Source organism: Pollicipes pollicipes, unplaced genomic scaffold, assembly GCF_011947565.3.
Source record: "Pollicipes pollicipes isolate AB1234 unplaced genomic scaffold, Ppol_2.1 Scaffold_3447;HRSCAF=4054_pilon_pilon_pilon, whole genome shotgun sequence".
NCBI classification, from domain to species: Eukaryota; Metazoa; Arthropoda; class Thecostraca; order Pollicipedomorpha; family Pollicipedidae; genus Pollicipes; species Pollicipes pollicipes.
In genome coordinates, this window is record NW_023596297.1 from 9997332 (window position 1) to 10021979 (window position 24648).

Consider the following 24648-nt stretch of genomic DNA (forward strand, 5'->3'; position numbering starts at 1 on the left):
ACGGCCGAGGGCGGGGGCTCACCCGCGCCTGCGCCCGCTGACGGCGGCGGCGGCGGCTGGCCTGACGCGTCGCCCATTAACGCGTCCAGTGCGTCGTTCAGGGCCTGGAGGGGGTCGGAGGAGGGCGAGCGGCCCACTGTCGGCATGGCGCCGACCGGGTCGCTCAGCGAGAAAATCTCGCTAATGCGCAGCGGCGATGCGCTATCGGTAGCGGCCGTCGCCAAAGTCGGCTCGTCGCTGGAGACGCCGGTCTGGGGGACATCCAGAGTGAGCGCCTCGCCGCTGGAGACGCCGGTCTGGGGGGCACCCGGAGCGAGCGCCTCGCCACTTGAGACGCCGGTCTGGGGGGCACCCGGAGTGAGCGCCTCGCTGCTTGAGACGCCGGTCTGGGAGGCACCCGGAGTGAGCGCCTCGCTGCTTGAGACGCCGGTCTGGGGGGCACCCGGAGTGAGCGCCTCGCCGCTGGAGACGCCGGTCTGGGGGGCACCCGGAGCGAGCGCCTCGCCGCTCGAGACGCCGGTCTGGGGGGCACCCGGAGTGAGCGCCTCGCCGCTGGAGACGCCGGTCTGGGGGGCACCCGGAGCGAGCGCCTCGCCGCTTGAGACGCCGGTCTGGGGGGCACCCGGAGTGAGCGCCTCGCCGCTCGAGACGCCGGCCTGGGGGGCACCCGGAGTGAGCGCCTCGCTGCTTGAGACGCCGGTCTGGGGGGCACCCGGAGCGAGCGCCTCGCCGCTTGAGACGCCGGTCTGGGGGGCACCCGGAGTGAGCGCCTCGCCGCTCGAGACGCCGGTCTGGGGGGCACCCGGAGTGAGCGCCTCGCCGCTCGAGACGCCGGTCTGGGGGGCACCCGGAGTGAGCGCCTCGCTGCTTGAGACGCCGGTCTGTGGGGCACCCGGAGTGAGCGCCTCGCCGCCCGAGACGCCGGTCTGGGGGGCACCCGGAGCGAGCGCCTCGCCGATGGATCGGCCGATATCTCCCAGAGCAGGTGGCGTCCTCGTCCGACCGCCGGCCTCCGCTGACCGGCCCGTCCTCGACGACCCCTGCGACGTCACAATGGCGTCACCAGTGCGTTAACGTTTGTAGCGTGCATGGTCATCTTACCTACGTAGCGGAAGTGACAGTTTGGTTAACCACTTATCGCCTAGGACCAGACGAATGCTGGTGTGTGCAGCAGAGTGGGCATGTCGGTCTGTCTGCCGTATAATCAATATGCATTTCAAAAGTGCGCCGGGAACCCGCGAGCAACACTTCGGTGTGCTGAAACGAATCGCAATGGATTGCACAGTATTCATCTCTTCTTCCAACATTATTCAGAACCAGCGTTCCAACGTAACAAGTTACAGGACACAAGCAAAGACAATTGAGGAAAGGACACTGAAGCGACAAACACGAGGGGAATTTCATGCAGCGGCACACACAAAATTACTCATTCGAAGAAGTTATGCCCGTAAATATGTCCGTCTCATGCCCACCCCGAATGACTACACATCGTCTTAGAGCACCGCAGCATGACAAAGAAGAACGTGGCCTACCTGGGCCGCTTCGGCGTCGTTCTCCTCGTCCTCATCGTCGGAGAGCATCCGTTTTCTGCCCAGCGGTACCCGGAACTCCTTGTCCAGCGAGAGCTGGCGGGTCGGCCGGGACGGCTGGGGTGTGGCAGGGCTGTGCCAGGTGATGGTCGGCTCTGGGGGCTCCGGCTCGGTCGCCACGCGCTGCACCTCGGCCGCGCCTCCTCGCGCCCGCTGCCACCGCTCCGACGACGGCGACGCCCGGAGCTGAGCAGCCTGAGCAGGCAACGCCGGCGTCTGTCGCCCCGGAGTCGGCTGTGCTAGCGGTCGCGGCGTGCTGTTCCACGAGTGCGGCGCCGCCGTGGCCGTCCTCCCCGCCCAAGACATTGTCTGGGCGGGCCGCTCTCTGATCACGGCCTCTGACGTCATGAATTGGTGCTGTAGGCTCTGATCTTGCATGAATTGCTGCTGTGGGTTCTGATCGCGCATGAATTGCTGCTGTAGGTTCTGATCCCGCATGAAATGCTGCTGTGGGTTCTGATCCCGCATGAATTGCTGCTGTAGGTTCTGATCCCGCATGAATTGCTGCTGTAGGTTCTGATCCCGCATGAATTGCTGCTGTAGGTTCTGGTATGACGACGGCGGCAGACGCGGAAACGAAGGAAGCTGCTGCGGCTGTTGATACCGCGGGCGCTGCTGAAAGTGTGCTGGCTGATACGAGGGAGGCGGCTGCAGATGCTGCTGCTGCTGCTGCTGCCTCTGATGCAGCCGCTGCTGACATAGGTCGCGCGCTGGTGGCGACTGCTGGTCGCCGGCGGTGGACGCGGCGAGCCACCTGGCCAGCCGCGACACCTCCTGCTCCTCCTCCTGGGAGGTCCCCGAGAGCGCAGCGGCGGCCCCCGGCTGGTGCTGCAGAGCCGGCGTGCTGGGCGTCGGCCCCCGGCCCGCATCAGGCTCGCCCCGCGCGCGCAGAGTCGTCCTGGTGTGCAGGACGTTTATCATCTTCAACAGCTCCGGTCGAATTGGTTCCAGATTGCAGATGGTCTGGAACAGCAGCCTGAGGAAGCTGAAGCCGAAGTCGGAGCCCATGTTGAGTTCCTGCGTCAGGACGTGGTGCGTGACGTCCAGGAGGGCCTTGCAAAACGCGGACTTCTCCACCGGCTGGATGCAGAACGCCCCGTCGAAGAGCACATACGAGCACGAGCACATCATGTCACCAATCCCTGGAAACGTTATTTCATGGTCATTATAGCATGACATATGGGCGTTAACATCCAGCCCATTGCGTTCCCACGTCAGCACTATAACACAATTTTCAACCAAGCTTCAAACGAAAAGAGCATACACATGTACGTTTCATGACGAAAATGCATTGCATACACCGTAGTTTAAAGCAACGGCAAGGGTACCATGGAGGGATGCGAGAAACAACCAGCTGTTGTATATATACTTATTAGACATATTATACTGTATGTACTATATTATGTATGTATCACACACTATATATATATATATATATATATATATATATATATATATATATATATTTAACTGTTGTAATATCTATGAACCCAACGTTCAGGTCTGGGATCCCATACGATACTTTCGTAGATTTCAGCATGGATCCTGGATACGGGGAAATAATTTATTCAATGAAATAGATCTAATGGCTTGGCCACATCCACTGTTTGGTCGAACGCCATTTAAGTATTCCAGATCAATGGATGCTTTAAGTCTTGCGAACGGCATTTTCTGCGACAACAGCAGTACAGGAGCGACAACCTTCCTTCAAATGTAGGATATTAAAACCTTCAATGTAGGATATTAGAAAGCAATGCTACATTACTCATGACTGTCTGCAGTGGAGCTGCCTCCAGGAAAAAAGAAAGAAGAAAAGAACGACGGCATCTATGGCAGGAGTGTGTGATGTGTAATGGTACTGTTGAAGCCAAGTGTAGTGCCTGGGGTCCTCAAATTTTAAAATATTCTGACGCAGTAACTTACTGTCAAATGGCACGACCCGACGCATTTGCAGCTTAGGAAGTTTGTTTTCCATCTTGGGGTTCATATCCACACTTTTAAGTCGTTTAGTTATCCCGATGACATGTCTGAAAGGAAAAACGAAACGCTGTAATCCAGGGTCACGGAGGTCATTAGAAGAACCGTGCGACCATTTCGCTTCGACAAACATCATATATGTAGCGTTCTCTTGCCATGGAAGTTGGTCTGCGATTTTGTCTCTTCGTCTCAGTCTTGTTTTTGACCCAGTGGTTTACTACACTTTCTGTCTTCGCTTAGAGATAAAGCCGCTTTATATAGGGCAAAAGGCATGCCCTCACGCTAGCTTTCAAGTTCGCCTAACCAACCTCCAGCAAGTCCGCAAAGGCATCGACACCAGGCCAAGCACGACAAGGAAACGTGAGGTTGCTTGGCGGGATATCGAGCCACGCAGGCCATCGAAAGGCTGGCGTCCGACGCCGTGTGGGCTCCGACGGTCAGCTGGCGTCCGACGCCCTGTCGGCTCCGACAGTCGGCTGGCGCCCGACGCCCTGTTAGCTCCGACGGTCAGCTGGCGTCCGACGCCCTGTCGGCTCCGACAGTCGGCTGGCGCCCGACGCCGTGTCGGCTCCGACGGTCAGCTGGCGTCCGACGCCGTGTCGGTTCTGACGGTCAGCTGGCTTTCGACGCCGTGTCGGCCCCGACGGCCAGCTGGCGTTCGACGCCGTGCCGGCTCCGACGGTCAGCTGGCGTCCGACGCCGCGTCGGCTCCGTCGGTCAGCTGCCGTTCGACGCTGTGTCGGCTCCGACAGTCAGCTGGCGTTCGACGCCGTGTCGGCTCCGACAGTCAGCTGGCTCCGACGACCGGCGGGCGGCGCGTGCGGCCGGCTTACCTTGAGTTGTTGATTAGCGTCAGCGGCCGACCGTTCTCCATCAGCTGCTGGGCGAAGCTGTCGAGGTGCGCCAGCCTCATCTCCATGAGTGTCACGTTGTTCAGGTGACCCAGCAGCTCGCGCTTGTACACGTTATACTTCAACTGAGCTACCTCCAACTGTCTCGAGAAGTAGCCCTTTAAGATCTCCTGCTGCCTGGGGCGGGGAGAGGGATAGGTCAGGTGACCTTTACGTTGCGGTCAGCAGGACAAAATGGCGGATGGTGAATAACATTTAACAGCGTAATGACAGTCAACCGCATCAACCAAACATGCGATACTGCACTGTGTATGACCAAATGTAACCCGCCTGCTTGAAGACTGAAAGTTGTGACGGTAGGCAGATATTGACAACTCGTGAATCTTGTCGAACGGTAATAGAAGCGCATGTGATTGCATTGCCCACTCATGCAAGCCGTTCCGAACTTCACAACGTCATGAACTTGTCCCTGGTGTTTGCTATCGATGAACCCATACGGCCGACCAGAGAGTGCTCAGCGAAGACCACGGTTCAAATAGCGGTACCAGTTGCCTTTTGAGGTCTCTCAATACTGTCGACAGCTTCTAGCCACTATGCAGCAGTCAGCCGCACTCTGCTGATACACCCTGCATCGATGAACACCAGGTATGGCATCGCTCGACTCACTGCTTGCACAGGGCTGTGATACGATCCAGCGCCGCCAACATCTCCGTCTCTGCCTCCGCCACTCTCTCCTGCAGGCTCGCCCTTCGCTTTTCAAGGGTACTTCGAAGCTCCCTGGGATGACGGAAACGACAGTGAGACGGTGGTTTTCCGCCGCCCCGGACACCTGCTCTGCAAAAAAAGCGTATACATTCCCTCGAAAATGGTGTGAGGGAATAGGGACCGAGGTGCTACCACAAATAAGCACGTGTGATGTGATGAGAAGTTCAAACCAGACGTGCCATAATGGGAATCAACGCACATTTACTCTGGTCACTATCATGCGAATATGCAGATAAAAACATTCCGCCCTCGAGTCTCATCAGAAGGATTTGCAATTGCAAAAGAAACGTAGTAAAAAGGTGGCGGAATAACTTATCGGGGTTTCTGAAAAATAATGAAAGTAACAACAACACATTAATGTTCCGTAGAGGAATGATAAAAAAGGTCAATACACATCCATACTACATCATAAAGCATTGCCGTATATTTACTCAAAGCCTGGGTAACGGCTGGCAGCACGATTAAAAAACAAACAAAACATAACCCGCTACCTTTGCGTGAGCCTGACTGAATACTGCCCATCGATATCCACTCATTTCGACTCCAACTTTCCACGAGCCCGACTGAGTCCCCACAGTTCGTGACGACTCACCCAGAATTGGGGGTGACATAGAATGCGTACTGAAAATGCGCCTGACGAGGGCAGTGAGACGATACTTTTGAGACAGCAATCGCCATCGTTTTAGCATCCACTCCAAGGCGGAAGTTTACGTCCCACCCATACCAGACGACTACGCAAGGCTACGACCAAGCGCCGGCTGCCGCCGACGGGCAGCTGACAACGCTTTTAGCTGACAGCCATGGTCCAGAGCTGTGGGCCGACACCGCTGCTGTCTCGGCCACCGATACACGCGATCCAGCTGATTGTCAATGAAATGCACCCAGAAGAGCCGTAAGCCCCCAAAGCAGACGTCACTTCGCTACACGTGATTGAGAGCTGAACTCGGCAGCACCGTTCGTGGCAGCGCTGCACCATCTACCGTCTAGTTCTCAAGAACGCTAATCGTCTATTTTATGGCTTTGCGCGGCCGTTGATTGCGCTGATGTACGGTAAATATGGTTGTGTCGTGTGTCATTTCCGGGAAGGTTTGTCGCACGCATCAAGCTCCCTCATCAGTTTGGCCAACCTTTGAGGATAAGAGAACCCCTCCAGCCATGACGAGAAATGACGGCAAAGTGAGCTGGCAACGTTGCATTGCGATTCAATACCGAAAACAACAATACAGAATTTTGAATTGACGTGGCATGAATATGACTTTCTTTGCCGGAGCTGCCGTTGACGTCGGCCCACCGCCAGTCCGTCCCAGCAGCCGCCTGGCAGCAGCAGCGGAGGGCGCGTGGCGGCCGTCCGGACTCCTCGGACAGGCAGTTTGCGCGCGCGCCCGCCTCTAGCTCGGCCCGTTGCCCGCCTCAGACACAGTTCTGTCCTGACTCCTGAGCCTCACCGACCCGCCAAAACAAGCTGAAGACGGCAAACGTTACCTAAAATGAGGGTTTGGTGGCAATGGCGTTACTTTCTGTATGTGTCAGACGACACCATCCGCATAATACCGTCTTTTTGGGCCTTGGATTATCTTTGATGGAACGAAAAAGGACACTTATCCGTTGACAACATTCGATCAATCCAATAAGGACTTTATGAACCACAACTCATTCTAAGCGTTCCATACCAATGCAGCTTGGCATCGGTTTCAAATGAAGATTCAATCCTCAGAACGAAAACGACTGTGAACTCGACCACCTTTTCTCATGAAAAAACGACATGAGAGACGCAAATTGAAGTGACAGAAATCTGAAGAGAAATCAGAGTGTAGGGTATGCTGGTTCAAATCTATCGGCTCAGCCCGAGAACCGGTTTTAGAAAGTGACACCTCTATATGGCAGGACAAAATAACTTCAGATTCCCACGGAAGGTCCCCCGGCGACCGTTTCTCCGTGTTGTTCCGCCGGCGCATAGCTTCTATACGCGTATACTGGTACCTTTGATATACTGGTTCCAGCCCATTCGCTCCCTTTGCCAGTAACTTACACCGAGAGCTTAAGCAATGCTTTAAAAAGTACAAATGTTACAACAAATATACAATTATGGCGCGCTCAAATATGCGTTCGCCACAAGCGGCCTCGCGTTTCAGCTTTTAGCTGATACATGTTGGGTTCATTGAGCGGTGGGTGGGCCCAAACGATAGTGATGAAGTATTCGCAAATTCAAAACGTCCGATATTCCGCAAATTTGCTGATAGTTCGTGGTTTTATTTCCACGCACTACTACATCGTCGTTTCACCACGCCGGGAGGGGTCAAATCTGTCGCCTTGTCGATTGAATGGATAACTCAAAAACTGCTAAAATAACGGCTATGAATTAAGGTTTCATCAAGTCAGAGTGATGTCATGTTCGCCGATTTTTGACAAAAGCGTGAAGCTGACTGACATGAAAACGGACCTAGTGAATATATTCCATATTTGTAAACGGGAAGTGAGTGCCAATATCAGGTCATCATTCATATGCCTTGTTGTGTTTTTCCAATATTAAGGCGTATCAAATAACACAGCTATTGATAAACAGTACGCTAAACATGTTTGGCCGCCTCAAAATAATGAGACATAATACAACACGTCCTAGACCAGGCTATAGACAATGTCTGTACCGCGTTCCACGCGGTTTTTGTAACAATGACTGAGCTATGACCTACAATGCATAGCAGCGTATGTTGGCAGTGCCGATGTGTGCCCGGACCCCCGGCAGCGGACGGCGGAGCTCCGGGCTGCCACAGTGACGTGACCGGGCGGCGAAAGGCGCTTTTGCAACTCGATCCGAGGTCACACGTCAAGGTTCCATCCGCTAGCCATTTGAATTTGAATTTGGCGCCACCGTTCTTGAGATAAGCAGGCGGTATCAAATCAGCCCATCCGGTGTTGGTGGTATACATCCGAGGGACCCGGTCAACGTTCAGTTTGCGAAACATGGGAGCACCGGCCTATCAGCCTCAAGTTCCTATACACATGACCAGCCCGTGTTCCACAGCGCTGGGCGGCCGGGATGATCTCGCCGTGTCGGGTGACTTCCGGATCAGACGGATTTTATGCCACCAACGCAGCGCAGTTGACACCGCGCCAGGGCGCGGTTCCCGCGCCCTCTCGCTCAGGCGGCAGGGGCGCCGCGCGCGCGGCGGCCGCCAGCCGCCCGGGATGACGTCCAGGGCGCCGAGTGGGGCAAGCAGACCCAGACCGGCCGGAGACTGGCAAATGACCCGCCGAGCCGGCCCACTTTACTGTTCACCCGAGGCGGCACAGATAGCACCTAGCCAAACACTGCTGCGTTGAAATTGTCCGCTAGAGCAGCCGTTTCCCAGCGACATGCTGAACTTGTGCTTCATTCCGATGGGAGGTGGCATGGCCACTGCCCCGTGGGCGGCGCGCGTATCGTTGGGACGACAGATAGCCTTTTCCTTATTGCCGACCCGTAGCAGACCTCGGCCCGGCCAGCTGGAGATGTTGACCGCAACAGCACGCCGTGTTACTAGAAAGCTGCCCCAAGCTGGGTCATGAGAATTGGCTTACTCGGGGCATTCGACAAAAATACAAGCCATATTTAGGATTGTGTGTCAAGTTAGACAACTGCGTCGACTCGACATACGAAGGCCAATGCCTGACATTCTAATTAAATACGCAATCAGCGAAATCCATTGCGCATAATAAGGCGACTCATGTGAAGTTGAAGGGGCCAGACTACAGCACAAAATCTTAACTACCAGACTTATGTGGAACCTTGTTTCATTTCGGACATCACGATGTCGGTTTCACATTAGAAGTAAGAAGCAAGAGCAGGCGAAGGGCGTTGGAACTCAACAAATTTACCGGAAATTATCCACTACTGTTCCTCCAGTCAGGAAATACTTGGCTACCAACAGCACTTCTCAAATTCACTCCGGCTAATGGTCGTGCATTGAGTACAACAATGCTGGGTATTTTCAACATGTAGTTAATCGCAGCATTCCACAAGACAGTCAACTTACACAAGATATATCCAACACCAAGAAGGTATCTAACATTTCTATCTAATGTTGCTGTAGATACTGTCCATTTTCGTTCTACCTTCGAGCTGGAGCGGAATCATTACCATTGGCAGTGCCCATGTCACTGCAATGCTAATGATTCATGATATGAAATATAATTCATAATCATAATTCATATATTTGTATACATCATATGAAGCATGATTGATAAAAATGATCCATCTATAACTAATGATTCACAACGACAAATACAACATTTTTCAAAACTTGATACAGTTCATTTCTCAACATAAACAACACACAGCACACGGAAAGATGTGGACATCGAGTGACGAAGCCAGGCACATATCCACTTATTACCGTCAATCCTCCTCATTCCAGTGGCCAAGCCACATGCTAGGTTTGCTCATGTGGCCAAGCCACATAAAAAACAATCATTGTGATGAACATGGCCCAATGGGCAAAAACCGATACTGTCTGAATTAAACGCTTATTGAACAAATGTCACAAATGCTATGCACTTCCTACAAATATCATAAAATAAGGACATCAGGTTCAGAGCAAATTATACTGTGCTTTGAGACACCCCAATTAACGCAATCAAGCATCTAGGAACGGGAGGTGGGGCCTTACCCATACCAGCATTAATTAAATATATGGCATGAAAAGTTAAAGAAAGTGTCCATCTTTCGGCAATGTTCACTAGTGAAACCTCATGATCAGTTACGTCTTATAATAACACTGGGTAGTGCCACTGCAGCACCGTGAAGACATAGGGGCATCAATCTTAATTATGTTCCAGCCAAATTACCATCAACGCTTTGTACCAGCACCACGCTTCTCCCCTGTTGTCGCGACCACCGTCGCACTTTCGCTAGTGGAAATACTAAATGGCACGGTTCCGTTCGTGTTGCAAACATTACAGAGCAAGCACACTGGAAAGAGCAACGCAATCGAAATGTATTACTTTCGTAGCAGCAAGCATAGAGTGATGACACGTGTCCTGCAGGGTCGCCTACTTCAAATCAAAATTCTGAGCTATTCAGAAGGATTTCGAGAAACCTGGCATTACTGATCAAATCGTATGCGCCTCATCTAACTATATCTGAAAACTATAAAAAGGTGGCAGACACTGTTAAACATCCCAGGCCGCACAACTTACGTCGCATTATGAAGACTCATTGGTGAATTGCGGAACAGTTTGCAATTTGTGCGGAGTCGAAACATATCAAATATGCACCAAATTCGGTTCCCCACATTTGTGAGAACGCCGGCGGGGCGCAAATGACTGACAGCGGAGGCAAACAGTCGTCCCCTAATCCACCCCAAACCGGAATGCTGACAGAGCCAACGGTACTGGGAGCAGATTATGTCGGACACCACGGCAGGCTTTAGTGCATAAATACGCTGCAGCCTGGCGCGGCCCGCGGTCCAGATGAGCCGTTTTCGTAGAACAAGAGGCTCGTTGTTTACAGCGAGGTCTGGAGACAGGCGTGCTCCCCCAGATGCCAAACCATATCTGTACAAGCGCTGGTGCATTCGCGTGCAGCGCACTCCTTTCTCAGGCAAGGATGATATCCTTAATAACATTACTGCGGCACAGCTTAAAGATCGATGGTAGATACGCCCACAGTTTTACAATTGTTCAGTTTGTTCCACTGAACGTGACCTAAACGTCGTAAGCGATAGTAAAGTGCACGGTCAGTACCTGTTCGTGCGAAAGAGTTCGCTAGTATTCCGGAGGACCATCGACTTGAGACGTTGAAAGGGAAGAGTCTCTATTAGCCAAAGAGTTGCAAGGCAAATGTAAGAGAGGGGTTGGAAGGGTGGCGTTGCACACTCCGAGGTCGTCGTCGTCGTCGTAAACGCGTCGAGCCGCACCGTCGGAGTCTGAACGTGGGCTGCTCGGCGGGGACCGTGCGTCCCCGCCTGCGTGTCCCCATAAACCCACGTGGCCCACATATGAGCTCCAGATGTGGGGACCAATCGGCAGAGGGTCACACCATCGTGGAGACGCCGCCGCCGCGCCGGCAACGACAGCCCGTTTGCTCGCTAACAGTACCCATAGCACGGCTTTACAGCCAACTTGGTCATGGCGTAGATGGTGTTATTGCCCTTAACGACGGTCTATTTCCGCCTCGACTTATCATATCCCCGGGTGGTGTCAAAAGCGAGTTCCAAGTTGCGTCAAAAGGACATTACAGAGACGAACCATTAAGTTCGTTGATTGGAGAGGACAAGTAAGCTGGATGACAGGAGAAGCTGGTTGCAGGACTGCAGGACAGGACTGCAGAGCAACAATCAAAATTGTAACTGAATGAAAAATCCGGGCACCCGTTTTCCCAGCCTTCCGTTTCTGTTAACACTATGTCTGCCCCAATACCACATTTTCATGTTTTTGTTTTGCTCACGGGAAGTTTGCTTTCAGAAGGCCATGCCCAGCTGCGGACGGACGCATGCTGTCAGGGACGCGCGTACTTGCATTATTTTCGAGGCCTTGTCACCAGTAACAGATGAAACTAATGTATGCAACAACGTGGGTGGTGTGGGGTCCTGCTAAATCAAAAGATGGTCCATGACGCCTTGGCGCGGATGACTGCCCCGCAGGATGGCGTCGCGGTGTGCTGTCGGGCGGCGCAGCGTGGCGGCGGCCCGAAGGTCGGCCTGCCGCCTGCACCGTCGCAACAGCGAATTCCTTCTTGTTGCTAGGGGCGAGAAACCTTGGAGCCCGAGGGAGTGAGCGGGAGTGAGCTGGGGGGGGGGTGGAAGAGAGAGAGAGATAGAGGAGAGAGAGAGGAGGAGAGGGAGAAGAGGGAGAGATGGGGAGAGGAGGGAGAGAGGGAGAGAGAGAGAGAGAGAGTCAGAGAGAGAGAGAGAGAGAGGAGAGAGAGAGAAAAGGGGAGGAGAGCTGGGGGGGGGGGGGGGGGGGAGGAATAGCAGGACAGGAGGTGGGAGATAGGAGAGAGAGAAGCGAGCCAAAAGCCCTCTGCCGCATCTTCAGCCGGTTTTGTCTCGCGACCCTTCATGTTGGCCATCCTGCTGGCTTCCGGTAGAGTTTTCTTGCTTTGATACGCAACATGCTAACCTGCAATGGAGCGGGCCATGTTGGCCCAACCCAGGGTCAGAGGGCTCCGGACGCGTGCCAGGGCCGAGAGGGCTTGGGACGTGTGTCTCACCATACCCTGTGGCAATGATGCGTATGCAGTTGACCCCGCGGCATTCCCCTTTGCTGCGTGATAAATGGCCTTGAGCTCAGAGTCCGAGCCGCCCGCGGGACCGGCAGTTCACCGACCTTCCGTTAGATAGCCTCCGTCTGATCGGCTTAGCTTATCTTGGTCTTGCCTTGTGTTGGCGCCAGCTTCAACTGTTTTGCCCGTCTTTCTGCCACGTGTTGCCCCGCTTGTCGGGCCCGCTCGCGCCCTCGCCGCGTTGGGGGGGGGGGGGGGGAGAGGGAGGGAGGGCATAAAAGGGTGTTTGGCGGGCGGTTCAGGACCTGCCCGACGGCGACACCTGACGCACGGGTGTAATGCACCAGGACGGACGGACGGACGGACGGACGGACGGACGGACGGCAGGACGTGAGGGAGGGAGGGGAATGAGGATGGCTGGTGTCCCAACGTGGCGAGACGAAGCGCACGGTACGGTCCGATTTTCAGCTACAGATGGACGCGGCTAGACCGGCATGCATAAGCTTCAAGTACGGTCTAAACGTAATCATCTCTTACATAACCTAATGCACCTTCTTCGCTTTCTTTCTCTGTGCCTCCTACGCACACAGCTTAAAGCTTACACCTCGGGATTAAGCACATCGAGATGTGTTCAGTGCGATGCTTTAGGGTAACAGTGCGGCCCGGTGCCACACGGCACTAACTCAGCTTAATGGGTCCGCTTGCTAGCCCGCGTCGATTCATCCCTCCCTACAGCGTCCAGACACGTGCCCAGTGCATTAAGCCAACACCGTAGTACGCTCCGGACGCCAGGCCCGGGGAGCAGGTGTGCTGCAGGGTAAGGAGGTCATGATGACTGCGTGATCGCCGCTTCGACACCGCGATGGTGTTAGGGAGAGGGTTTGAACCACACTAAAAAAAATGTCTCAAGGGTAACAAGAACGTCAGATGCCCGCATTCACTTTGAATCGTCTTGGCTCATGACCAGCTCGCAAGCTATTTTTACACATTAACTCTTCAAGGTTTGCGGCCTTTTCCTGTACATAATCGGACCGGCTGATGTCCAGTGTCTCAGAGAAGTTCATAGGGATTTGCTCGCCTGGTCTGCATCTTCTCCGGTCCCGGCATATCACATTGTGGTTGCATCATCCACGGGCTTGATGGTCATGTCAGGTGCAAACCACGAGTGGATGCCGACTTATCTTTTCTCCCGGATTCTCTAGCGAGGATGATGCTATTCTTGGCGTGGTAGTTCAAGGCCTCGCCACTCGTTCCTTGCATTTTGATGCTACCTTTAATCTAATAGGACACAAAGTTGGACTTCGCCAGACAAAAATTTTCACGGCCATCCAGATCTTTTAACTCTAGTACAATTTCCGTTGTGTTGATTTTTGAGACAAAGACATGCTATCCTTTGCTTTTCACACCTGCCTTTGCCAGGCCATCGCTCAGCTTCATAGAAAAATTCCGTAAGTTTAAACAACAACACGCCACTCAAGACTTCATCTCTTAGTGCAGCCTGCCCACGTGTAAACGGCCCCTTTCCTTCACTTGCCTTGTGGTTTCCTGCACCGCCGACGTCATCATGGATGATTTTAGCATGGGGCTTTCTTGCCTCCCACACATTACCATCGGTCTCTAGCTGGGGTCACCTACAAGCGTGAAGACTCGAACCTACCCTACAGAAGACGCACCCCGTCCCAGCGGTGAAGAGCGCTCACCTCATGCCAGCCAGGCGGGTCTTCAGCGTCTCCTTCACCTCTGCATCTTTGGCAAGCAGCGTGCACGACTGGTGGGAGCGATGCGCCGAGAGGATGCACTCCCCGCACCCCAACGTGTTGCACGTGTCACAGTAGTTGTCAAAAGTCTGAAACGTGCAGGCAAGGTCACGTCAGCGTTTGCGTTAGCCCGCTCCGGCGGCGGGGGCTGGATCACAGCTGCCAACCTACGCGCTTTGCAGTCACAAAACAACAAGGCCGTGGTCGAAACCGAGCTGACGTTGCGTCCATTTGGAACCCATGGGTCAAGCGTGATGAAACGTGCAAATGTAATCATTCCTTTGGTTCAATATATATCTTCTTGGTTTCAATATAAACTCTCAGCACCATGCTGGCAAAAACCGCGGGCGACGATCGAGGATATGGTTAATGAAAAATGCCGTTATTAGTGTCGGATTAAGATTGGCCATGATACGTGTTGCCGCCCAGAAAGCCTCATCTGGAAAACCCATCAGAACTAGCAACTATCATACGGACCACAAAGAAGCATGACGTTTTCAAAGAAGACTGGTCTGGCCGCTTCCTCACCCGTCAAGCCACACTCTGCTCTCCGATCTATGCGATGTCCAAGTCAGCAGGACGCGCCGCATGTGATCACTTCCCCTTTAAGTGTAGATAAGCCGACACCAAATTGTATCAGTAGGAATGCCGAGAGTTGAGAAACATTATTGAAAATATATCATTTACTGTCCCTTATGGCATCCGATGGCCGATTTTATACGATTCTGGTGTATTACAATGTATCGTTACAAAGGCATCCAGACCTGCACGAAAAACAGGGCAAGGCTGTGAAATTACTAGCCAAACCAATACATTCGTTCCTAATGCTCCCGACCCAAAAAAACAAAAAAACAAAAAAAACACAAAAACCACTGGAAGCCGTCGCTTCGCTAGGTCGTAATGCAGCCGCTTGTGTTCATCGCAAAGCATTCAGCACACATAGTAGCGATGCCATAATCCGAAAATTTGGCAGAAACAAAACTGCAGGCGTGTGAGCACTGGGGAGCTAAGTAGGGTGCACCTAATGGCCAATAATGTCCTCGTAGATTTCCGACTTAAAATCATCCCTGCTTGTCACCTGCCGATTGAGCGCTCTTTCAGGCTCAGCTGTCCCGCTTCTGAGCGGCGGAGCTTTATGGGCGTTAAAAATCTGATTAATGTGGTGTGCAACATCCAATAAAAATGTACCATATATGCTTATACCTTATATGGTTTTGTGACTGACACCACATTGAGACCAGGAATTTTGGATCCGTGTCCCTTAATGCACAAAAATCCTAGGGTACAAACATTCTGAGGCTAACCTCATTTATGTATGTACCCCCTGACTTTTAAGGGCGTCGCTTGTGCAAAAAGTATATTTCTGGACTGGATTTCTAAAACATTCTGCCCTTCTCATGTGGTCTTGAGACTTACACGATCGAATAGGCTGTGCCGAGGCCGAAGTAGAAATAAAAGCTATGCATGTTTACAGATGCGTACACCACCTACACAAGACCGTGCTAATACCACACATGCCACACAACCATCTGTATGTTGAAGCCATCCTATAGTTTGTTTAATGCCATCGCTCGCCATCCGCGAGGAAGATGGCGAGCTTGTGACAGCGATCTGATTCTACTAGAGTCCCAGAACACGAGTTATACCATTGTGCCGAAGAGACGACAATGGAACTGTAATGGAAATTGTAACGAAGAGACGACAATGGAACTGGTTTGGAGGTTGAGAGTGCCGCTCGAATGCTCACCTTGTAGTGACTTGAACACTGCTGTTGCGCACAGCTATCCTGGCACACATCGATGTTGTGTCCCCACGTTGGCTTGGTAACTCTGTGAGCCTGTAAATCCAGCCCCAATGCATGCTTAGAAAGCGAACACCTTAAAACGAAGTCCAAGCGCATAAAAACGCGATCGCTCAAACACGCGCTTCCGTGAAAGCTGCACACGTCATTTCAGCAGCCACAGTAGCGAGTGGGCACCACCTACCAACACACGCAGGCGTCACACACAGGCAAACCCCATCAAAACACCCAAAACTGCGCGAGATCCATTCACATGCCAGCCATCTGTGGCCACACCAAAGTCGTTCAAAACCGGCCCGGAGCAGTGCAGGGGGGGGGGGGGTACCTGAATGCAGACGTTGCAGAGGTCAGTGCTGCATTCGGTGCACGTGCCGGAAGCGGCTGCCTGTCCGCCGCGCTCTGCGCACTGGCCGCAAAGCCGGCTCCGCTGCTCCTCGTGCTGCCGCTGAAGCAGCTCCTCCACCAGCGGGTGGTCCAGCAGCGACGGCGACGAAGTCATACATAATTGGCACTGGAATCCCGCTGTAAAGGGACCAGCCTTGACAACAGGGGTGGGGACAACACGGTCGAATATCCCCGAAAGACTCGAATAACACAAATTTAGATACAGTGAACATCACATGGTAAAACTGCGGTAAATGTGGCATTTTGTGCAGTACCAATATGAATTTTGTATTGCCCATGTTTATCAGCCGAATTCACACTCAACCTTCAGTCTGTCAAAGCTGTATTGGACCACACTCCACCTGGCGAGTTTCACGATCTGAACCAAAAACCGTCCGACTAAAATTCAAATTTTACCAAAAAGATGCTACGTGAGAACTGTGCACCCTAAAATTTACCCAGCTCATATTTCCCGCTAAAGTTTCCCCTTTAATGATGGGCCCCTCCAATGATCGGCGTGTCCAACGTCTCCCGTAGGTGCCCAATTTTCTGCTGGCACGCCACTACCATCGCGTTTTTACAAAGCAAAATTGTGAAAAATTTAACTTCAAGGTTTCTCTTATGATTAAGGGCTTCTAACCCTTCATTCTAATCTTCAGGGTGTCATTTCCAACCGGCATCAAGAAAGCATATTGTAAGTGAATGTAGCAATGTTGGTATCCTTTACATCAGTTGCTATTGAAAGTGCTGGAACATATAACAACTGCGTAGCTATTAAACTGACACATTGAAGCAAGCCGTCACTGATGATCACTGGCATGTGGAGAGAGAAGTGATGCCGTTATTTTCACTCGGCGTTCTGCAATCTCCTTCGGGTCTTTAGAGATAAAGGCGTGTGAAGCTATTGCAAGATGATGCTATATATCCAAGCGTACTCGTCCCATCAAAATACGACACCTGCGCTGAATATGAAACTTTCAATACTTCGGGATAATTTCTCCAATGTTCTCCAGCAGACAGGAATCACTGCAGATCTGATCACAACTACCAGAACGGGAGAAGGGTACACTGGAATGCTGCCGACAACTTCACACACCACAGCGGGGAGTTTGCAACGTTCATTGCACGATCGGTACGCACGTTTGCGTGCTTGCAACAAACATCGCTAGAAGACACCTTACAGCAGCACAGCCTCAATGCCCAGGCCCCTAACGTATCATTCTGCGGACGTGACGTCGTGCCAACGCAAGCACGACACATTCCAGGCGCACCACACAGCTGCTGACCAGGAGATCCTCCCGCAGCTCGCCATTAACACCCTGATTGTTGACAGCTTTGTGATCGCTTGCACCACCAGGCAGGGTCCATCGGGCAGGCGCTGGCCCACAGTAAGATATCTCATACACCTTGCTGCAGGTAGTTCAGATGAGCCTCTTTCACACCAACTGAGTCGAGCGTGCTACCACATGTGGAGCCATAATGGCATATGCGTAGTCCCGGAGGCAACAGCAAATGTTTAGACACCTTTCAAGAATGTTTCGTGAATGGGGAAACATCACCCGTTCGGTGACTGGTATTCCGTACGTATTCACACGACCGTGAACGACCGCAATGCGTCTGTGCTGCAATTCATCGTTAATTCTAAGCGTTTGCCGTGCCTCCTGCTCCAGCCGACTGGAGACTTCAAGCTAGCACATCGCGATTTCAGACAGGTCCAGAGCCTAAACACAGCACACGAAATGAAATCAGCGTCGCAGAATTTTTTAAATAAAAAACAGAGCTTCGACATAGGAAAGGCACGCTATACAGACGAAGAAACGTAGTAACATTTAGGTCATCGCCAAACTGGTGTGGGATTAAGACTAAATCAACCACGGCAACATCACACGATTAGCCGCACAACACATGACATATGCACTATCGAACAGATTCCCACTTGATTCCAAGTGGATTCGTAGACCACACTTCGGAATGAATCAGGTCTTCAGATGCACAGGCGAAGGCGCGTCTCTTAAGGTGAGGGGAGGGGCATCAATTTTGAAAAAGATTCTTTCCCGGATCACCATAGCGTAAATACGAATTATTTCTAAAAAGTGGGGCACCACCCTCTGCCCCCAACCCCAACTTAAACAAAGCTGGTCAAATTAGGAAAGAAACACGTTTGTTGGCGTGCCTGAAAGGCAAGCTCAATCATGTTTCACTGTTCAGTCCTCCAAGCACATTTTTCAAAACTACAACCCTGAATACTACTAAACGGGGCCGGCAAAAATTGTGTTTAAATAATTTTGTCGGAACCGGGGCGTTGCTTGCCCCTTGGGCTATATGTCCTAATGCGCTATTAACATGAGCGTAAACGTGCGGTAGAACATTTGGATCCGCTGTATAAGGCATGCATTGCGAAGGTGCGTCACCTCGTTCACTGTATCCAGGTGTGGGATCTGTATTCATTTGAGGGGGGGGGGGGCGGGCTTCAGTTCCAACTTGAAAAAGTTTGGGGGCTCCAGTCCCCACAACTTCGAAAAGGAAGTGGGCAAAACCCGAGGAAAAACTTGTTTGATAGCGTAACTTTAGGGGTAGCTCACGTAATTTTCCACTGTTTGAACTCATTTTAATAACCCCTGTTAAGGACAATCACCAAGAAACGTGAAGAGCTTACCATTAATGTCATGAGTGGCATAGAAATCCCAACAATGGGAGGTCCATCAAACCCCCCCCCCCCCCCATGTTGAAGCAAACCGATTTGTGACTTGGCGCGTGGATAATTTAACGGTAGGACTCTTTGCAGACTGAATTTGCATTTACGACGGACATGTCAATGCACCAAAGAACCATTTACTGTCGGTCTTAGAGGCGTTTGGCACCATACGCTTGCTTTGGTATTTGTACATGATGCCAATACCCTTATCATCCCTATATATGCGCATCACCTTAGTTATATACCAGGTATGTTACCACTATTGTAACTACGGTAAAAGACGTGAACGCTTTTGCAGTTAGTAAAAAATTGAGTTTTTACATTTCAGTTGATGTACAGCCAACGCAAAACTGCGTTGTGCGTTCCAAGGTCTGCATCTCTACTTGTTCAGTGCGCAATGGCCTTACGTAAAAAGCATACCACCGAAACGGAATATACCAGCAGCTTCCTAACAATACACACAAGGAGTTGGGAGTTCCTGACTCACAATCATCAATGATTAATATCACGAGATATTAGTCAAGTGGCGTTTTCACGAAAGCATTAGTAATGTTGATAAAACTCTCAAGTCATGATAAATTGATAAAACACAAAGCATTGCGCCGCAACAACCAAAAGCTCAATTCCTTTCTTGCTTAAGTCAAGACACACATAACCAAGGTTTACTGCACCCAATACAATCACGGGCATAGTCCTCAGCATGTGACCTGGGCCACCAACCATGGCTAAAGCCATCGCTTAAGGTGCTTACTCCGCTCACGTCACCTGGTAATCAATAACACTCACGTCACCGGTTATCAATAAACACTCACGTCACCGGTTATCAATAACACTCACGTCACCGGTTATCAATAACACTCACGTCACCGGTTATCAATAACACTCACGTCACCGGTTATCAATAACACTCAAGTCACCGGTTATCAATAACACTCACGTCACCGGTTATCAATAACACTCACGTCACCGGTTATCAATAACACTCACGTCACCGGTTATCAATAACACTCAAGTCACCGGTTATCAACTAACACTCACGTCACCGGTTATCAATAATACTCACGTCACCGGCTATCAATAACACTCACGTCACCGGTTATCAATAACACTCACGTCACCGGTTATCAATAACACTCACGTCACCGGTTATCAAAAACACTCACGTCACCGGTTATCAATAACACTCACGTCACCGGTTATCAATAACACTCACGTCACCGGTTATCAATAACACTCACGTCACCGGTTATCAATAACACTCACGTCACCGGTTATCAATAACACTATCACATGAAAAGTATTCAATACCACTCGACAGCATTTGTGACGGTACGAAGGACGTGCACGACCCCAGTGATGTTTATCCAGAACGCTCCAGCAGATGAAGAGTTGAAGGGAAGAGACAGATCAGTGTCACCCTTTATAAAGGTAGGTGAAACAGGAAAAAACGCAGCAAGCTTGAAACTGCCAGCACGAATGGCTGAGTCTCTTTGAACCAGGGGCGGCGCCACGGATTTTGAGCTGGGAAGGCAGCATTTTCAAAGGTCTCTGATGGACGAAAATGGCCTCCTCACAAGGGGCCTCTGGGCAGTGTCGTATTCGAGGGAGAGAGATGTCGAGGGTATGAGCTCTTTCATCGAACTGTTGCATGCATCATACCCAAGAAAATAAACGTCGACATTAAAAAGACGGAATTGGGGAGGCTTCTTTTTATCCAGTCAGGGGTCTCCGTGGCCTAAAACACGGCCTCCTGATGCATAGAGCGGCCTCCTAATCCAGAACAGGATGTTTTGATTCGTGAAGGGGGCCTCAAAATCTAGCCAAGAAGCCTCGTTACCGCAAAATAGGGGTCCTGATTCGGAGCCGTGACCATCTGATACATGAAAGGGACCTCCTGTTCCATAAATGGGACCTCCTGAAGAAAGATAACCCCAGAATAAGGCCTCATAGTTTATAACAGGGGCCTCCCGAGACAACAAGGGGCCTTCTGAACACAACATTGGGTCTTCTGATCTAAAGCGTGGGCCACTGTACCTTTTTCATAAGGATGGCCGCATAATCCAGAAAACTGTCCACTTTAAGAGGAAAATGGTCTTCTGAGCCCATTTGATCCTCTCTAGCTTAGCTGTGAGAGCTTTGCTCTAATTTTCGTTATCTACGAATAGTTATAATGCCTTAAGTTCGATAGAAAGGGACCTCCCAAAAATTTGGGAAGCAAAAACATGCTCTTGCTCTCTATGCCTCTCCCAACTCCGCTACGTCACCCCTGCTCTGAATTTATTCTCATGGAAACGTTCGTTCATCCAAGGTCATAAGCATTACTTTTTACATGCAGCATTTAGCGTGTGGTAAAGTATGCGGCATGGAGCTGCACCATCTAAACGCCGTTTTCCAGACACCTTTGGAGCTCCGCTTTTCCATCAGCCGATATGGAACTAAAACATCTATATCGCAACAGCATGGTAGCGTAAAACAATATGCAAGCACGCACTACTACTGCGGCCTGGTAGCATTAGCGATAGCATAAGCTACATTACGGAGGCAGCAATACGAAAACATTCCTGGGTGATGGCGACAATGAACAATTGGCGACAATTACTACCAATGATTCAAAGAAGACAAGTCAGATCAAACAACTTCAGCACGACATGGATCTCTAAGAATGTTAAAAAAGTTATCCAGGCAATGCCAAGAGACAGTGTGACACGGGCCGGTCCAGGAATGTTTTCATGCAGTTCCGGCGACAACTGGGTCCGTGATGTTCCCACTCACCAGAACTGCACTGCTGCGCACACGGGGCACACACGGTGTGCAGACACCCGGTGAGCAGCTTCGGCGTGCACTCCCCGTGTCGCAGGAGCACGTTACAGCTGGAACAGCTCAACAGGCCCCTGACGACGGAGCTGCCACTGGTGGCATCCTCTTGCACGGCCAGCTCCGTCGCATCGCCGCTTGTGCTGGAGGAACACTGGCCGGGACTGGCGGGCGGCGCAGTCCTGGTCGTCGGCGGCTGGGCCTCGCTGGACGCGCTGACCACCATCCTCTCCGCTTCGGGCGTGCCGGTCAGACGAGCGCCCTGGTCGGCATCCCCCTCAGACATGCCTATGAGTATATGGCTAACGTCATCGTCGCACTCCCGCGAATGGATCAGGTATCGAACACCCCCCGGGACCACCACCGGTGCCATGGACTGCGACGGGACGGTGCTGAACGGGGCAAGAGTGTACATGCAGCTTTATGTTCCTTTTGCACTCGTAATGAAACATGTTGCTAGGACGATTCCATGTTCCTCAAACTCTACTGGAAAGTCTTCTAAATACATTGTATATCCGCTGAACAAATCGAAATTAGTCGCCTCAAAGGGACATTGTTTTATTCAGCGGTATATAGCAAGCATAGTTGCGAAATATTGATGCCGCGAAAATGACATATGAATGATATGATAGTCGCGACTTTTCTTTGAGTGGCAACAGCGGGATTGCCAGATGCCACGGGCAAATGCTCGCCATTTGGTAGCCGTGACCGCAGACTTTATGACCTGTATAACAAGCCCGTCATCGGTACGTGTTCTTCATCCGTTTTATGTTGTAACGTTCATCGACCATGTGAATCACATCTTATTCGAAAGATGGACTGGCTGCGAAACCCGCGAGGCCTTCCCCGGCGTGTTTGTCAATTCCTGCTTCTGCCTACCAACCGCGTACATTCGGTTTTTTTTCACTTGCCTTCGTGACCTTATCTTTGTCATGCCCATCCAGGATCCACGTCTTCTTAAACATTCGCCGCAAACGGCTACATGGTCAACAATGATGGCATGACGCTTTCAGGATCCTGACCTTGCGTAGCTATCGGGGCAAGTCTTGATCTTCTTGGGTCCACGCCACCGCCTCGGTGGTCGGCAACCATTATCAGCGTTCCAGCGACTGCTTCGAAGTCACGCTCCGTTTTGGGACCACTCCACACTCTGCGGCCCGAAACCTCCTGCGTCGCATCTGCCCCAGGGCCATTTGGCCGTGACACATGAGTGCACCAGTTCCATATGAGGCAATTTCATTTGTAAAATCGTACGAGCCGACCAGATAGAAGCACCGGCTGAGATAAAGCCAAAGCCTAAGGCCAGATCACGTAATGGAGCGGTCACATGCCCGGCCAACAACCGCACGCATCAGATGGCACCACCGCAGCCCCACAGTCCCAGTTTCTGAATTGGATAACGCAAAACTGGCGAAAAGGTCGGGGGAATCAGCCCTCGCGATACAATCCCTTAGACTCGAGACTTACACTTAGACTTAGGCTTGCAAGCGCAATGCACTCGACCATGCACTGAACCTTAGCTCGATAACCTCAAGAGCAAAGACGAGGTCACGGCGCACCGCCATGCGATCAATGACACCAGCAACTTAACTGAGGCAGCCGCCACGGAGTGACATCACCATCGACCCACTGGCGGGCACGGCGCACCTGGGCCGGGTCAGCCTGGAGCAAGCTACCGCACGGTCCGTGATCGTGACGTCACACAGCGCGGTAATCAAGAAAACAGGACGGCGATAGCTGGCACATGCTGGCGCGGCTGACAGGAACGAAATGAAAGGAGGCAGGACACGGAGCAATGTTCAGCGAGAACGTGGTATTGCGCGTGCCCAGTGCGCTCATGTCATTTGGAGCCACGTGGTAAGTACGCCGTGGGACAGGTTTTCAGATTGCCCGATCCATTTTATTGAGCGCCGGGCCGGCACTCAACTTAATGGTTATGCAGAAGAAAAAATGTTACGAATGTCAAAGATGGCGGGGCAGATATAACATAAGCCTTTCATCTAAGACTCCCGTAAGCTCAGTTTTTCAACATTTCCCAAAATTTGCAACCATATTAAATGGAGCGTTACACAGTTGGGGCACTTTTCATAAACAAACTCAAATGCCCTCCAGACCAGTTAGTCTAGTAAAAACACTGGGTAGTGGCACTGCAGTACCCGCAAGACATAGCAATGATATCAATCTCAATTATCTTCAAGTCCAAATTATGCTGTCAACGCTCTGTGACAGCACTACGCGTCTTCCCTACAGTCGCGACCACCGTCGTAATTATGACCACCGCGCGATGCGCACGCCATGCGATGGGCAGATACAGGGCAAACAACGTGCATGATGGCACTAAGGTTTAACCCTAGCACGATGGATGGTGCAAGCCGCCGCATTTCAATACGTATGTTAACGTCTGGCAGAAATCAGGGCATGACGTGGTGACAGCGTAGCTAGCTTTGTGGTGACCAATAATCATTAATTTGACAATTCTAGCTCAGTCGCATATCTGCACGAACGTAAAACTGCGAAAGCATGTTTTCCAGTGTGATGCAATCTGCTTTTTTTCTTAGAAAATGTGATCACCGAAACAAGTTCCAAACCTCTTTGTTTCACATGTCCTGGATATGTGCACTAGATCCCAGTTCATAAATGACGCGTGTCACACCAATGCAATAGTTTTGCCAATAGTACACCAATGACATATTATCTTGTCGATAGCGTTGGGCGTTATACGCCTGCCCACCACATCTGGTTCGGGTGTGCCCGGCCCGCACTTGACCCTACCCCATGCCCCGCCTGACCGACGAGTCCCCCCCCCCCCCGCAT

The 24648-nt window shown here is 51.6% G+C and overlaps 1 protein-coding gene across 1 annotated transcript in view; it reads right to left on the bottom strand.

Moving 5' to 3' along the window:
* Window positions 1–201: 201 nt before the first annotated feature.
* Window positions 202–24648, bottom strand: part of LOC119091598 (E3 ubiquitin-protein ligase TRIM33) — a 41284-nt gene continuing 16837 nt past the window's right edge. The window contains exons 3-12 of the mRNA XM_037214407.1: window positions 21793–22122; window positions 16267–16463; window positions 15888–15977; window positions 14084–14229; window positions 5084–5194; window positions 4400–4594; window positions 3513–3616; window positions 2361–2731; window positions 1533–1625; window positions 202–237 (exon numbers count right to left, since the gene is read on the bottom strand). Of these exons, the coding sequence (XP_037070302.1) occupies window positions 202–237; window positions 1533–1625; window positions 2361–2731; window positions 3513–3616; window positions 4400–4594; window positions 5084–5194; window positions 14084–14229; window positions 15888–15977; window positions 16267–16463; window positions 21793–22120 (1671 nt within the window). The 5' untranslated portion in view covers window positions 22121–22122. The remainder of the gene's footprint in view (window positions 238–1532; window positions 1626–2360; window positions 2732–3512; window positions 3617–4399; window positions 4595–5083; window positions 5195–14083; window positions 14230–15887; window positions 15978–16266; window positions 16464–21792; window positions 22123–24648) is intronic.